The sequence below is a fragment of the Diabrotica virgifera genome, chromosome 7 (genome assembly GCF_917563875.1).
Source record: "Diabrotica virgifera virgifera chromosome 7, PGI_DIABVI_V3a".
Taxonomy (NCBI): domain Eukaryota; kingdom Metazoa; phylum Arthropoda; class Insecta; order Coleoptera; family Chrysomelidae; genus Diabrotica; species Diabrotica virgifera.
In genome coordinates, this window is record NC_065449.1 from 94,283,247 (window position 1) to 94,300,086 (window position 16,840).

A 16,840-nucleotide genomic window follows, 5' to 3' on the forward strand; every position below is an offset into this window, starting at 1 on the left:
ATATGAATTTAGAAAGAATTCTTTCTAGTTAATTAGTTCGTTCTAGTTAAGTTTGTTAATTTTATACGAGGTGTGTCAAATAATATGAATTTAGAAAGAATTCTTTTTAGAAAGAATTCTTTCTAAATTCATATTATTTGACACACCTCGTATAAAATTAACAAACTTGGATAACTGATGGTTGCATTTTGAGGTTTAGACCATGCACAGATTTTTATGAAGAATAACTGTTTTTCCTAAAGTTATTAATAAATGAGTTATTACATGTCTAATAAATAAAAATGATGTTCGGAATCGGTAATTTAGGAAAATTTCAGAATTTTTTTTTTCAAGTAGAAGGCTGTTATTGCATATTTGAATATGGTTTTTAATTACAAATAACTTTTCATAATAAAATTTTTTGATATTTTGAAATATAAAGGTAGTTTGCTCTTGAGCGAAATTCATATTTTTTGACATACCTCGTATACTGTTGACAAAATTTGATATCTGATGATTGCATCTTAGGTTTTAGACTATGCAGAGCACTTTATAAAGAATGACTTTTTTCGTAAAATTGATATTAAAAAAGTTTCCCATATGGTTCCAAGTTACGCAGACACCCTGTATGAGCGACGTGGCACGTAATGTGGAAATAAATTGTAACGCAGGGAGTCACAGTGAAATTATATCCAGAATTGAGAACAGAGCCGTTTTTAGAAGGATGTCCAAGAAATTATGTAACAGAGACCTACAATTGGCATTGCGGATCCGCTACTTCGCTGCTACGTGTTCTCGGTCTTACTCTTACTTTATAGGGTGTAGTTTTGGACTGTGAAAAAAAGTGATTTATTGCCTTGAAATGTGGTGCTATAGAAGAATTTTAAAAGTTTCTCGGGTAGAGAAGACTCGAAACTCCACAATACTAGAACGTCTCAGCAAGACCACTGACATTATAAAAAGCATCAAAGAAGAGAAAGCTGGAGTACTTCAGGCATGTAATAAGAGGTCCCAAATATAGGTTGCTACAAAATATTATTCAGTCCTGGACGAAGAAAGACTTCATTGTTGAAGAACTTGCGTGATTGGTATGGTGTTGATACAAGCATGCTATTTAGGGTGGCAGCGAATAAAATTAAGATAGCTATGATGGTAACCAACGTTCTCAAAGGACATGGTACATAAAAAAGAAGGGACTAAAATCCGCTGTCTCATTGAAAATATGTTTTAGTAAGGGAGTGACGGAAATGAGTTGTAATGTTTTCTGGGAATTGCTGACTAATGTCAGCGTTTATGTCTTTAAGGGGCTATCCTAGTGTAAAAGTACGAAATTCATATACTTCTTTGGGAATTTCTAAAATTAAAAGTACTGTACTGTATTGTTTTGAAAATTTGCATGAGCATTTATTACAAAAAGAGGTACATGCAAAAAAGATTTCATAAAAAAATATTGAAAATTAAACTATTTATGCGCCACCTGCTGGCGCATAAATAGAATAAAGAAAAAATAAGATTCAGGTTATGTTATTAAAACGTAAACAATTGTATGTAGTAAATAAAATTAGTTATTAAAATGCAGTACTGCAAGCAAAATATACTTAATTAAATTTACTTTTATATAATAATTGTATATCATATCAATATTGTGGAGCAATATATAATTTTTCTTCTTCAATGACAGTAGGTATGAAATATACGTCAATTTGACAATTTCAATTGACAATGAATTATTTAAGAAAGTTACAATATTTCTCCACTATTCTCGCACGATCATTTCTCGTATCCCCTCCAAGTACTTGCACACCGCGAATAGGGCTTTTCATTCACAGTCGTTTGTTTCGAGCTTCTGTCATGTGTCACATAATATTAATATATCTACGTCATACGTTATTGGTATATAACAATGATACAAACCAAACATGTATGGCGTAGATATATTAATATTATGTGACACATGACAGAAGCTCGAAACAAATGACAATCGATGAAAAGCCCTATAGGAAACAACTTATATTTTAAATTTTATGTTTCAGGATCTCTGTTAGTCCCAATCACTGCAGCAGTGGAGCTATGTTTTTTTTTCACGGTGCCAGCAGATATCACATAAATAAATTTTCAATATTTTTTTATGAAAATTTTTTTACATGTATGTACTACTTTTTATAGTAAATGTTCGTGCAAATCTTCAAAACAATTGGTATCTACAGTACCTTTTATTTTAAATATTCCCAAAAAAGTATATGAATTTCATACTTTTACACTAGGATAGCCCCGTAATTGCTGTCTTTTTCAAAGAAATGATGACCAAATTCACGACAATAAAACGAACTTAATAAAATTTTATTATTATTTTTTAAATGATACATTGTTTTTTTTTTAATTTGTTATTCTTCTGTGTGCTTGGTGTACCAATAAATGTATTATTTTTCAGGAAATTTTTCGTTAAATCCGCTCTTCCAATTGACGACGAGTTGAGGAAAGAGATAGGAAAAAATATTAAATCTTCCCAGTGCCTTGAGCCTCCCGTGATGTTGTTCGATAAAGCACAGGCCATTGTTGAAAAGCTTATCGATGAAACAACTTACCCCAACTTCCTTAAAAGTGATATGTACCTGCAATATTTAGAGGTAAGATAATCTTTTCTTCTTGTATTTGTAGTTGTAGTTAGAATATACTCACTACACTAAGAGCCGGTAAAGGTGATATTTGCTAATTATTTTAGGCACGAAAAGAGCCTATAACTTAAATAATAGAACCTAAAAGAAAACGTATGAACACACTGTGCCGTCACTTTTTAGTGGCACATCCGTCGCCCGTGGCGCATCAAACTTTCCACTTACGGACGGGATAAATAAATTAAAAGGTACCCTCTCCGACTACCGGAATTAAATTTTTTTCATTTTTTTAAGGTCTATTTCCATCAAAAACTTCAATTTTCGTTTTTATTTTTTTTAGGTGGGATGCAATCAATTTTAAAATTTCAAAAAATTGACAAGCATAGTTAAGGCTTTTGTGATGGCTGCAGATCTAATTTTTTTCAATCTTGTGTATTTTATCAAACACTAGGTATATTCCTAATTTTATCAGATTTTTCCGTAAGGTTCGCCCCCTTCAAAAATCCGAGAAACTGTTTATTTTAGAGGGTTTTTGATTTATCCTATTTTATAGACTTCAAAATAGATATTCTCCTTCTCATAGGCATCTTTAAGTGCGTCACAGTTTTTCGATTTCTTTCTAACGCATTAAGTTGGAAGTGACAGAAAAAAAGGTACGTCCGTGATTAAAATCATTTATAACATTTATTCTAGTTGTTGATAGATGGCGCTATAATCGAACAAAAAATTATTTATGTATTGTCTATACGACTATAATCTGTACAATTTATAAAACTATACAAATCAAAGAACATACCTTTTTATAAATGAAATAAACACAATTGATTTGTTTTATACCAAGTTACGATTACGATTCTGACAACTGTCAGTTTTAATTAAAATGTCATGCTATGATATGATTCTCTACATTTTTAAAATCATATATTACATCATTAATGACACACTGAAAGATTGACAAGATCTTTAAGTTATAGTCGTATAGATATGTAATAAGTAAATAATCAGTAAATCGGTAAACCTAAATATTTTTTTTTCGATTATAGCGCGATCTATCAACAACTGGAATAACTGTTATACATGTGTATGTATCACGGACGTGCCTTTTTTCTGACACTTGCGACACAATTAATGATACAAACACTGCAGACCCAAAATTTAAACATTTACTATCAAAATGTACGAGGCCTACGCACTAAAACAAGTGCACTATATACCAATGTTCTTAGTGAAGATTTTGATATAATCCTATTAACTGAAACATGGCTTATAGATGGAATCTCCAATGAAGAACTTTTTGATAATCGCTACATAGTCTTCCGCAAAGATAGGGCCAGTGGCAAGACAATGGGTGGTGGAGTTATGGTAGCATTGAAAAAGAAATATATTGTAGAAAGTATTAAAGTTAATTGTAATATAATTGTTGAGTGCTTGTTACTTAAGGTAAGGTTTAAAACATATTCATTTTATGTCTCCTGTGTATATATACCTCCTGGTGTAAGGTTAGATATCTATGAAGAACTTTTAGAACTTTATAACCAAGTATTGTCAGAAAATGTTAATATTATTATATTTGGAGATTTTAATATTTTTGGACTTATTAACTTAAGTTCTGAAAAGAGCAGCTTGCTTAAAGAATTTCAAAATCTAAATAATTTAAATCAATATAATACAATTTCAAATTGTAAAAATAAACTGCTTGATCTTATACTGTCAAACATATCCATAACTAATCTAACTAGGTCTGGGTCTCCTTTGGTTTCTGAAGATTATTATCACCCGACACTAGAAATGTTCTAGAATTTAAAGATAATTCATACACTGAGAGTAATATACAACAGTCTTATAAGTATGATTATGCCAGGGGGGACTTTAATCTTTTGTATCAATTAATAAGAGACACTGACTGGTCAGATATGTATAATTGCATAACTGCTACAGATTGTATTAATCAATTTTATGATAAATTGTATGACTGCATTGATCAAGCCATCCCAAAGAAAATTATTAAAAATAGACAAAAACAGAAATATCCAGCTTATTTTAGTATAGACCTTATTAGAAAAATCAGGCAAAAAACAAATTAAGCAAACATATAAAAATAGGAAAAGCTAGTGCTGTCGATAATAATAAATTCAAGAGTCTTAGAAATACTATTAAAAAGCAAATCAAAAATGAATTTATGCAGCATCAAAATAATATTGAAGATAACATTTTGCATGACCCAAATAGTTTTTGGACATTCATAAGAAATAGGAGACAAACCAGCGGGTTTTCCTCACGAGATGTCTTTAAATGATCATACATATACAGGCCCTCAGGATATTGCCATGGCTTTCTCTCATCATTTTAGCTCAATTTATCAGGTATCATCCACACATCAGGGTAGTTCACAGGGATCTTTTAACTTTTCAGTTATTAGTGAAGAAGATGTGAAGGTTAGTATAAAAAAATTAAAGCCAAAAAAGGCCACCGGTAGTGATAATATCCCTGCCTATATCTTTAAAGGATGTTCTGATATATTTCAAAAACCATTATCACATCTATTTAATCTATCTCTTAAAACTAACACCTTTCCAGACAAACTCAAAGAGGCTACCATTACTCCAGTTTTTAAATCAGGTAATAGAAACAATATAGAAGACTATCGTCCAATAAGTATCCTTAATTCTCTGGCTAAAATATTTGAATCTATTCTCTATATGAATATACTGAAAAATTTTGAAAATGAATTTGCTCCAGAACAACATGGTTTCTTGCCTGGGTTATCCACAACTAGTAATCTGTGCATTCTGTCTAATTTTGCTAGTGAGGCAATAAATAATAAACTCCAATTAGATTTAATAATGACTGACTGCTCAAAGGCATTTGATATGGTTGACCATGGCATTCTTTTATCGAGATTGAATGAGTTTGGTTTTTCGCCTGATGCTTGTACATTTATAAAATCGTATGTGGAATCAAGGTTTCAACGAGTCAAAATTGGTAGGTGTTTTTCAGATAAATTTCAGGCTACATCTGGTGTCCCCCAAGGGAGCAACTTAGGGCCTTTGTTTTTCTTAATTTTTGTCAACTCACTACCACAATCTCTTAAATTTTCTTCTAGTTTGATCTATGCTGACGATTTTAAGCTTTTTAAGACTATACATAATCCAAATGATTGTCAGTTACTACAGGAGGACCTGACCTCAGTTATAGAATGGTTTAGGGACAACAATATGATCTTGAATATTAAGAAATGTGGAGTCATATCTTTTACTCGCAAAATCGACTACATTCAAAATAATTATAGAATTGACAACTGTGTAATATCTAGGAAAACCAAATGTAAAGATTTGGGAATATACCTACAGGCTAACATGAAATTTAATGAACACTATATACATATTGTTAATAAGGCCTACAAAATATTGGGATTTGTAATAAGAAATTCTAAACACTTTAGTATAAACACAACCATTAGACTATATAACGCTTTAGTCAGACCAAACTTGGAATATGCATCAGTGGTATGGGCTCCTGAAGCCAAATTTCATATTAATCATATAGAAAAGGTACAAAAAAGATTTCTAAGGTATTTATACCTTAAGAAATACAATGTGTATAGTCACCTTACGCCATCAAAAGAGTTGCTTCAAATATTTGGCTTGCAGTCATTAGAGCAAAGAAGAAATATGCATTGTGTTGTGTTTATACATAATATTATTAACAATGTTAAATATAAGACATGTGGTTTGATCAATTTTACTAGGTTTCATGTGCCAAAGGTCAACCTAAGAGTAAACGGTAATGACCTATTTTCTTGTAGTCCATATAATACTTGTGCAATAATAAACTATATGCAATATCAGTGTAATGCATTAATAAAGATCTGTGATATAGACCTCTTTAACTGCAGTGTAAGGGATATTAAAAAATGTTATCATCAATAGATAAGTAATGGGCTCAATTTTAAAATTTTATTAACTTGTGTCTTTTTTTTAATGTGTTTACTTTCTGTACTTTTATTTTGTACTTGTGTGTATATTGTATTTTTTTGTACTTTTTGTGTGTATATTGTTATACCAAGTAATGAGCACTCTTACATGTAATTACTACCTAGGTGGTGTTTGTAAGTTTAAAATAAAAAAAAAAAAAAAAAATCCTAACACTGAAAAAAAGCCTCTGAGAAGAACCATATCAATGTTTTTTTTATAGGCTATATGAAAATTGAAGTTACTGAGTCCCGTTAGAGCATTTAAAAATAGGAGAAACACGTTAAAATCTCCAGAAACCCACTAAAAAACAGGTTTTTGGATTTTGAAGGTGGCGAACCTTACGAAAAAATCTGAAAAAAAATTAGAAATATAGTGCTTGATAAAATACATAAGATTAAAAAAATTTGACCTGCAGTTAATCCCAAAAAAAAGGTATACGCTTTTTTCCGAAAAAAAAAACATTTTTGTTTTACACTCAACCTACGGGTCCATAAAAAATAGACATGTTTTGTAAAAGCCTCAACTATGACTGTGAATTTTTTGAAATTTTAAAATTGATTTCATCCCACCTAAGAAAAATAAAAACGAAAAATAAAGTTTTTGATGGTGGGGGAAGGGGGTGGTGGGTTAATTTTTTTTTTGAAATGTTTATTCAGCAATTTGTTAGTTATAAAAATTCTAACAATAAGCGTCTTTGAGGTTTGAAGTAAAAAAAAATTGACGTTAGAGAGGTCAGTCCAATGACTGGACCTCTAGTATGGAACAAACATGACATTCCGATAATATGCTACATACAAACATACATTTTACACTTACAAACAATACATATATCTAAAAATATAAACACAATTACGGTGAGGTATAAAACTTATTTATAAATAAAGTCCAGTGGATTTTTACGTTTTAGTATGTGAGTTTGTTGACTATTATCAAGCAAGTTTATTGCCAGGGCATTTGGATGGCTTTCTAGACGTTTTATGTACCGAACACTGCACTGAACTATCACTTCACTGATCGTAGGTACTTCTAGATCACAGTAAATGTCTTTGTTTGACACGAACCATGGGGCATCTGTTATAGAGCGTAACACTTTGGATTGTAATCTTTCCATTATGGATATGTTGGATTTTGCTGCTGTACCCCATAGCTGGATCCCATAGGTCCAGACCGGTTTGAGTATTGTATTGTATACCAACATTTTGTTACGTATAGACAACTTCGATGTTCTGCCCAGTATCCAATAATGTTTACGAAAATTTAAATTTAACTGATGTTAAAATTATGCTGAGTCTTAGTCGTTAATAACATATAACTTAAAAAAATGAAAAAAAAATTAATTCTGGTATTGAGGGAGGGTACCTTTTAATTTATTTATCCCGTCCATAAACGGAAAGTTTGATGCGCCACTGTCGAGTCATGTGCCACTAAAAAGTGGCTGCACAGTGTTCATACGTTTTCTTGTAGGTTCTACTATTTAAGTTACAGACTCTCATCGTGACTAAAATGATTAGCAAATTTCACCTATACCGGCTCTTAGTGTACACTTGTTAGCGGGAAAATAAAAATTTCAATTTTGAATCTTGTTGTCACACTCTGACAAATTATTTATGAAGAAATTCATTAACACAAAAAAATAACTACCGTCACCGTATTTGTTCTTAACTCAAGAACTTAATGACTGTCGTACCACTAATCTCTTCGGGATCCCATAAACTTCTATCATTCGATCCTTTTCTCATCTCTTCACCTTCTATCAAACACTTTTCCTCTTCCCATTTTTTTCTATCCATCTTATGGGTATTTCTCCCCATAAATTTTATAGTACCTACATAAATTATGTTTTTTCCCAAATTCGTAGTACATGCTGATAAAAACGGTCAATTTACAAACACCCATATAATATTTACAAAAATTTCAATAGATTTTTAACCTAGGCTTACTGGAAAAACCTAAATACTTTCTCGTCTACAACAAAACCTAAAAATCGACACTTCCGGTATTTTTACAGAGTTAGCTGAACATTATACTGATACAGTTTTTAATTTAAGCCTAAATGTTTTTAATTATTTCTCCATTTTTCTTGGTCAATTTCTTTTTCATTACAAATATTATAATGTTCTCTAGTTTACTCTTAACATTGTCAAATACTTTTTTAGTTTTACTTTTCATTACAGAATATTCAAAATCTTAGTAGCAGTAGTAGCGATTTTGGTAACGAATTTTCCAATTTGGCAAATGGACCTGATCCACTACCAACATTACATGAAGATATGGAACTGATTATGAATCCTCCTGTACATTTAAGTCATGTATCTGGTAAGTATCATTGGGAAATTTAAAAAAATAACTCTTTTTAATCTATACCTCGATTAACATACAATATCGTCAGACACGAATAAACCGATAAGATGGATTATTGAATTACCTGACAGAATTCTTGGATTGTCTAACACCAAACTTGATATATACCGTGTATTTATATACAGGGTGTCCTGGAAAATAGTGCGTTCCTTAAAGGTATGGGTAGAATGAACCTTTTAAAAGAAAATTTTCGAATATATACTTACATTTTTTTTCTAAAATCATCTGTTGCCTCAAAAAATAAAAATAAATTTCTTTTAGTTAAACTTACATTTGGCAACCCGTCAGTTTCATTTATATTGACACAGAGAAGGTATTATACATTAATGTAAACAGTCGTAATTATCTGTAACTCGAGAATTGTCATGTTTTCGATTCGCGAGTATCACGATATTGTGTTAATTACGTACGGTGAAGCTCACTGTGACAGCAATAGGACTTTATGGTGAACGCTATCCCTAACGACGACATCCTAATGCCCGAAGTTTTGTGAATGTGTCCCAAAGGTTATTAGAGACGGGTTGTGTGGTACCTAAAAAAAACTAGCGAGAGAACACGCACTAACCATAGACTAAATAATGCAGAAGATGCGATTTTGGATATAGTCAGTGATAATAACAACAGCACATCAACATTTATTCTAATAATTATTATTTTTCATGTAAGGTAAAACAGTATACAAACTTTAATTATTGGATATTTAATAGGTTTGTTCTAGCATCAGTTTCAAACGGTTTGAAACCATCAGCGAATAGCGGACCAGCGCGAGTAGAGGGGATAGCTCTGGGTGACTGTATTATGTTCTCTCACTGACCAACTGTTTGCTGACAGTGTCTGATTAGTTTGACTGTTTGCTAGAACAAACCTAATAAAAGCATATGCTTTTTCTCTAGCACTGTTGCCAGTATCAATACATAATATTATGCTTAACAACCTGTGATTCATGATTTGATTCACAGTAATTTTTGCATAGTACGGTAGTATGTAAACAAGGAGCGCAACATTGCCAGCTGTATTTGCTTTTCTGCGTACAATTAATCAAAGGGAATAGAATTAATAATTTGTTTTTGAAAACGGTTGACTTAAAAAAATATTATGACTTTTTTGTTTTAAATGTTGCACTCAACCCATACCTTTAAGGAACGCACTATTTTCCGGGATACCCTGTATAAAACAGGAGTTAATTAAAATAATTACATATCTACAAGTTTATACACATTCAGGCTACCAAGCAATCACAAAAGAGGTTATATATTTTAATAGAAATGTTCTCAATTGTTTTAGTATCAACTATTGCACATTCAAGATCACTTATGTTTTTTAGGTACCGCTAGTGTAAGTACGGGTTACCACACTCCAAATATTACTGTTGGTGCTCCACCTGTCCGCCTTACGAAAGATCTTTTACTAATATCTCAGAAACACAGAGCAGTGGATTCTAGGACGAAGTCTGAAACATTTGCTAGGTAAATTTTATGATATTGCGCTGTCGCTTTTGAGGCTTGCTCCCTTAGCGATGATCACTAGTCATTTTCCTTTTATTTTTGTTAATATCATTTTCAAACGAAAGTTGTATATTTATAGTGAGTTATAATACAGCTACCTTCTATTTTTGTAAATAAATTTTTTTTGGTATGATTTACTATTTTTGTTAGGAATAAACCACAATTTTACTGTAAGCTCGGTATGGAATTTTGACGGGACCAAAACCGTATTTGGCGTCATTCAAAAATGGTGATGCGAGTAGTAACCTTGCGGTATACCGTAATATACATATCCATACACTTATTTTAACGTTCTTAGTAAACTAAGTACAGATCCCGAATTATCTATTTAGTGTGGTTTCAGCTCTATAGGGGTGATTTGTTCAATTTTCTCAAAAAAAAAATAGTGTGATACATGTTGTTATGGTAAAACTAAATATGTATCCCGAATTTGATATTATTGACTGGGTTTCAAACCTGTCGGGATTGATTGCTTCAGTTTTGCCGAAAAATATAGTGCGAGACATTTTTCTGTTATAGATACAGCATTTATTTTATTGACTGTTCTGGGTGGTGTCAACTCTATGGGTGTTGATTAAATTAAATAAATTTAAATACAATTAAATAAAAAAAATAGATAAAATTAAATAAATTTAAATAAAATTAATCAAAATAAATAAAATTAAATAAAAATTATGTAAAATAAAATTAAGTAAAATTAAAGAAAATTCATTAAAATTGAAAAAAATAAATAAACATAAATAACATAAGAGATTAGGTAGAATTACAACAAAATTAAATAAAATGATATAAAATCAAATTAATTGAAATTAAATAAAACTGAATAAAATGGATTACATTAAATAAAATGATATCAAATAAAATAAAATTAAATAAAACAAAAAAAAATCGAATATAATCGAATATTTATTCACTTCTGACAGCACTCTGCAAGTACCGAGTTCTTTTTTCCGAAGTGGAAATTAAAACGTCAAATAAACTTATTTTAATGTAAAAAATATGGCTAATTCTCAACAAAAAAAGTAAATTACATAACAGACTTTGTCACAAAAGTTGATCACGCTGTATAATATAAAATATTTTCAACTTTTATTTTGCTTCTAGTTTGATATCCTCTGTATACGCTGTGAGCTCGTACGTAGAGGGGATATTTACAAATTCGCAAGGGCCAGTAGTGATAAGTCTGTAAACCTTTACCGGAAATTTGACATAAATGTCAAAGTGATTAATTTAAAATTAAAATTAAAAACATTAATTATAAAAAATATTAGTTGGTCAAAGCTGTGGTATATATTTTTACCTTAAATATACTTACGTTTTAAATACTGAATTTAAGTTTTTTTAATGTTCTATTAATCTATTAATCTTAGCGCCATCTACACGATAATTGTGAAAGTATCCCAAGTAAGAAATTCATATTTTGTCAATAGAACGTCAAAATGATTAGCAAAATCTTAAAAAAATCGATTACAATTTAATTACTTTTTGCGTTGTAAATATTAAGCGATAACAATTAAATAATAAATTTAAAAATTACCGGTGAAAGTTGAATTAGTAGTCCGCTAGGAGCGACACCAGCGAAGCTCACAGCGTATACATATATATTACGACTACACGCAAAAAAATTATTTTGATTTTTGTTTAAGATTTTTTTTCTCCTACTTTGAATTTCAATTTGAAGGCTGAAATGTTACATAAGCTTTAGCCAAGCTAAAAGCTGGTACTGAAATATTAAAATATTTAGAATATTAAAAGAATAATAATTTTATAAACAAGGTACATCCTATTTGTATACAACTTTCAGATCACCTTTATTGTATTTATTTTTGATTTTGTTTGGATTTGCGTGTGATTGTGTAGTATGATCATGAACCGTGGATTGAGTGGATCTGGAGCTCACGCAGCCTATAATTCCTATAACCCTGTCTCAAGGCAAGATAGCGAACTGCACTCTCTCAGTAGCCATTCTGACGCTAGGACGGAATCTGACAATATGTCAATGACTGATAGTTCAGTGTAAGTATTAAAACAAACGGAATTACAATGGTTTTGGGAAAACTAAATTAATAAGGACTAAAACAAGTTTAAAATTATACGAATTTGTATTAAATGAGTTTTATGTTAGAAGTGCGAGAAGTTTAATAAGCTAGGAAAATGAATTTATTCTTTCTCCCTTATAATTATTTTTGAGAAAACCTAAAATATCCATCACTACATGCTAAACTGTTTGGTTTCCATTCTTTATTCTGAAATTATTTTCGTGGATTTGTTTATCACAATATTTAATAGGTATATGTTTTGACTTGCCTTCGTCAGACTTACTTGCGCACTCTCTTGGAGATATCACCCATTTTACACTTCTAGAGCTGATAGGCCTATGGACAAGGCTATTGTACCCTCTTCTTGTTAATGGTTTAAGGATATTGACGATCATCACGGCCCATTTACTCTCTGCATTAGTTCTGAAGAGTTGAGTTGTTGATTTTCCACTTCACTATTCTAAATTTTTTAACCAGGACATGTGTCGTCTCCCCGGTCCTCTTTTTCATACCACCTTCCTTTGTATAAAAATCACATCAACTCATATTTTCCATTTCTGAGTATGTGACCAAAATAGCTCATTTTTCTTTCCTTCATAGTGTTGGAGTCTTTTTTTCTTTTTTCATTTTTGTTACGTGTTGTATCCATAATTTTCCATTGTATAATACTGCCTTCATCTTATTGAAAGCGCCTCTGGCCATCTTAATGCGTCGTTTTATTTCAAAGCTACCGTCCAATTCTTCATTTAGCTCACATCCCAGGTAATTGTATCTGGGTACTTTCTCCAAAGCTTTTTCCTTTAACGTAGATTCTTTCGTCTTCAATCTTGTTTTAACTGACAATCATGACTTGTTTTTTGAATTCAAAACCATTCTAATATCTCTTGCAGTACTCCGTAGTGTGATCAATTAAAATCTGCAGCCGTTCTCTGCTATCTACATATCTGAGTATCTATCTGATCGTCTGCATATCTGAGATTATCCACTAGTGTTCCGTTAATTGATATACCTTCATTTACGTCTTCTATTGCAGCTTTAAACATCTCTTCTAACCACATATATAAAAGTAAAGGGGACAGTACACACCCTTGTCGTACTCCTCGTCTTTCAGTTTCTTTTAGATTTTTGTTGATCTATTCGTATTACAGCTTTTTGATGTCAGTATAAATAGGTAATGATTTTCACATCCTGATCATCTATTTATGTGCTCTGTTATAGGTTTACAAGCCTTCTGTGTTGTATTTTGTTGAATGCTTTCTCAAAGTTAACTAGACATATGAATACATCACAGCTGACATCTCGAAACCGTTCTATGAGTGCTTGTACAGTAAATAATTCATAGAGAACATCCATAAACTATGTCGTTGAAAAGGGGGAGGGGGACTTTGCTTATTATTACGACGGTATATGACAGGGGGGAGGGGGCCATGAGTGCACATCCAACGACGTTTGATGTTTACGAATATAAAAAATATACCCTATTTTAGAATTAAAAAGAATTAGTATATTACTTTTGTCGCATACTTTTCATTTAGTTATCACTCACAGCTTTAATAATATTGCTAGCAGCTTTGTACAGAATCACAAACAATAAAACATTGTTCTATGTCTTTAAACAAACGCTTTTATAGAGAACAACGTCTGGAAGCAATAAATATTAAACTGTTCATTTATTTACAGGAGACTCTGTGTGAAACAATTCTACAAGAATGAATAGAAATAAAATATTCTATTCTATTTAGGTAGTACATTGTAGTTATACTTAAATAAAAGAAATGGCATTGAAATCAAAACAAAATAAATATCAAGATTTATATGATGCAGTTAAGAAATCATAGGAACTCCGATAAAAGTGTTGTCTTTTGTCCCAATAAAGCTAATTAGTTGTACATTGAATTGAGAGAAAAAAGTACGCGGATATGAGCTACACAGTAATACTGATTTGGATACATTCGTAAATAAACTTTAAGAGCTAACTTTAAAAAATCCAGAAATAACATGGAATTTTAAAAAAATCACTAAAAAGAGGGGTCATGAGTTGCAATTGCGACGTCGGTATGAGGGGGGGGCAACTGTAAACGACGCTTTACGACGGAAGGGGGGAGGATATTAAAAACTCCAAAAATTTTACGACGTAGTTTATGGATGTTCTCATATTTAGTGCTAAGATAAATTTTTTCTAAATCCCATTTGGTTTCCTGTTATTCTATTGACTAGTTTTTTCTAGACACGTTTATGCATCACTCACAGGAAGACTTTTAAAACATGGTTCATCAAGCTGATCGTCCTCTATTCTTTACATTTCACTGAGTTGAGTTTTTTGTATTGTAGTATATTCAGATGAGCACACATCTTAGTCATTCTTTCGGAATATCCCCAATATCGTAGTTCTTGAGGAATCTAGGATTTATGAAGTAGATGTCTAGTTTTTTTACGTTTATCCTCGTGTTTCTTGATCTATTTCGTTTGTTTATACATATATCGAAATTGTCCAATGAGCATAATTGTGTTTTTTCGTCTTCACTAACATGGGTAGATTGATCGGAACTTTCACCTTTATATTGAAAAAAAAATGTGTAAATAATGTTCATAATTCAAGCTTATTTTATTTTCTAATAACTTCAATTTGCAAAATAATTATACTGAGTGTGGAAACAGAAGATAATCATAATAAAAATTTAACATAATTTTACTATTACTTTAATTAGGTATCGAAAGTTCTAAAATTCTTATAATTAATCTCGATAACGTATTAAACTTGTTAGAATGTCTTAATTAACATCAAAATCTGTATAATTTAAATAATTTAACGATTATTTCATTGGTTATTAATATTTGAAACTAATTTAGTAGACTAATAGTTTTAGATCATGTGAAAACTTGAACCGATTTTTTAGAATTCTTTATCAAGATATCAAAATAACAAAAATTTTTACTCGATATATTTACCAAGTGTCCATAACTATGTGGACTAAAAAAAATGGAGAGTTTGTTGTCTTGGAACATCTGACAGAAGTGAATCTTGTTTCGATAGGGTAGTGAAATCCAATTATCTTTTTACGTGCCATCTTTATTCCAAAGGTTGGTATTCATCAAAGCTATTCGTACCGTTGAGACCGAGGTTCTAAATACATGGTTATTAGTGGTGAAAGTTTTGTTTTTCTTGTTTTTCTTTATAAGCACTTACGCTTGTTCATTGGCGGATTGATACCTCTTGTCCCATCTTTTGCGTGGTCGACCGATACTTATTCTATCGATCGGTGATTTTATCCATTGCTATTTTGACCACACGTGTCTCCCCTATTCTGCTTTTGTTGTTATTCTATTTTTTTTTTCTATTTAGTGTCCATTCGTTATAAACTGTACGTTATGTTTTCTTCTGTCTTCACTCCTCTTTCGATCTCTCAACGTATTTCCTATAATTCTTCTCAGTACTCTCATCTCTCTCGTCTCCAGTAGTCTTTGTGTTGTGGCTGTATATGTCATTGTTGGTCTTACACTGGCTTTATAAATTTCATCTCAGTATTAATATGTCGCTTTCGCCATATAGTGGTATTAAGGCATCCTGGCAGTCTATTTGTTACAGTGAAATTATAAGGTATCTTATTTACATTACTTGTTTAATACTGATGACATTAGTTTCTATTTTATATCTAATCGGTTCTTTACTGATTACTATTGATTTAGTTTTCTGAGATGAAATTGTCATATTGAATTCTTTTGCTCTTATGTTCAATTTGTGGACTAATCTTTTAAGACTGTCTTCATCTCGGGCTATCAATATTGAGCCGTCTGCGCATCAAAGTATTTTTACCGTTTTGTTTCTCATTCTATATCCTCTTCTTTTGTTGACGCTTTTGATGATTTCATCCATGATTAAATTGAAGAGCATAGAGGTCAACGAGTCCCCTTGTCTTATGCTGCTGCATATGTCTATAGGTTCTGTAAGTTGTCCATTTATTCCGACTTCCATTTTATTGTTTTGGTAGATGTTTTCAATAGTTTTTCTGATATCTAGCGGAACTTCTCTATTATACAGAAGATGGATTACATCTTTGAGTCTTACTCTGTCAAATGTTTTCTTCAAGTCAATCAGACAGAAATGCTGGTTTATTATACTCTAGTGATTTGATACTGACTGGAGTGAAAGTTTTCATATGATTTAATCCTTATAATATAGAAATAGGATTTTACGTAAAAATGGTCTAACTTATCAACCAATACTACTTTGGAAGGTATGTCGCATGCATGAATTATTGTATGAAAAATATGCTTCCAATTTGCCTTTTAGTATTTAAGTTTATAAAGACCCTTTAATTTGTCTTACGCATGTTTTATTCTTCATTCTATTTAGCATGATTTATTTA

The 16,840-nt window shown here is 31.1% G+C and overlaps 1 protein-coding gene across 2 annotated transcripts in view; it reads left to right on the forward strand.

Moving 5' to 3' along the window:
* The window catches only part of LOC114327508 (axin-1), a 220,694-nt gene that overhangs the window by 161,873 nt on the left and 41,981 nt on the right, over nt 1-16,840 (forward strand). The window contains exons 5-8 of one of the 2 annotated variants that reach the window (XM_028276148.2): nt 2,411-2,606; nt 8,743-8,884; nt 10,254-10,395; nt 12,295-12,450. In XM_028276148.2, coding sequence (XP_028131949.1) covers nt 2,411-2,606; nt 8,743-8,884; nt 10,254-10,395; nt 12,295-12,450 — 636 coding nt within the window. The remainder of the gene's footprint in view (nt 1-2,410; nt 2,607-8,742; nt 8,885-10,253; nt 10,396-12,294; nt 12,451-16,840) is intronic. The other variant, XM_028276149.2, reaches the window with a different exon arrangement.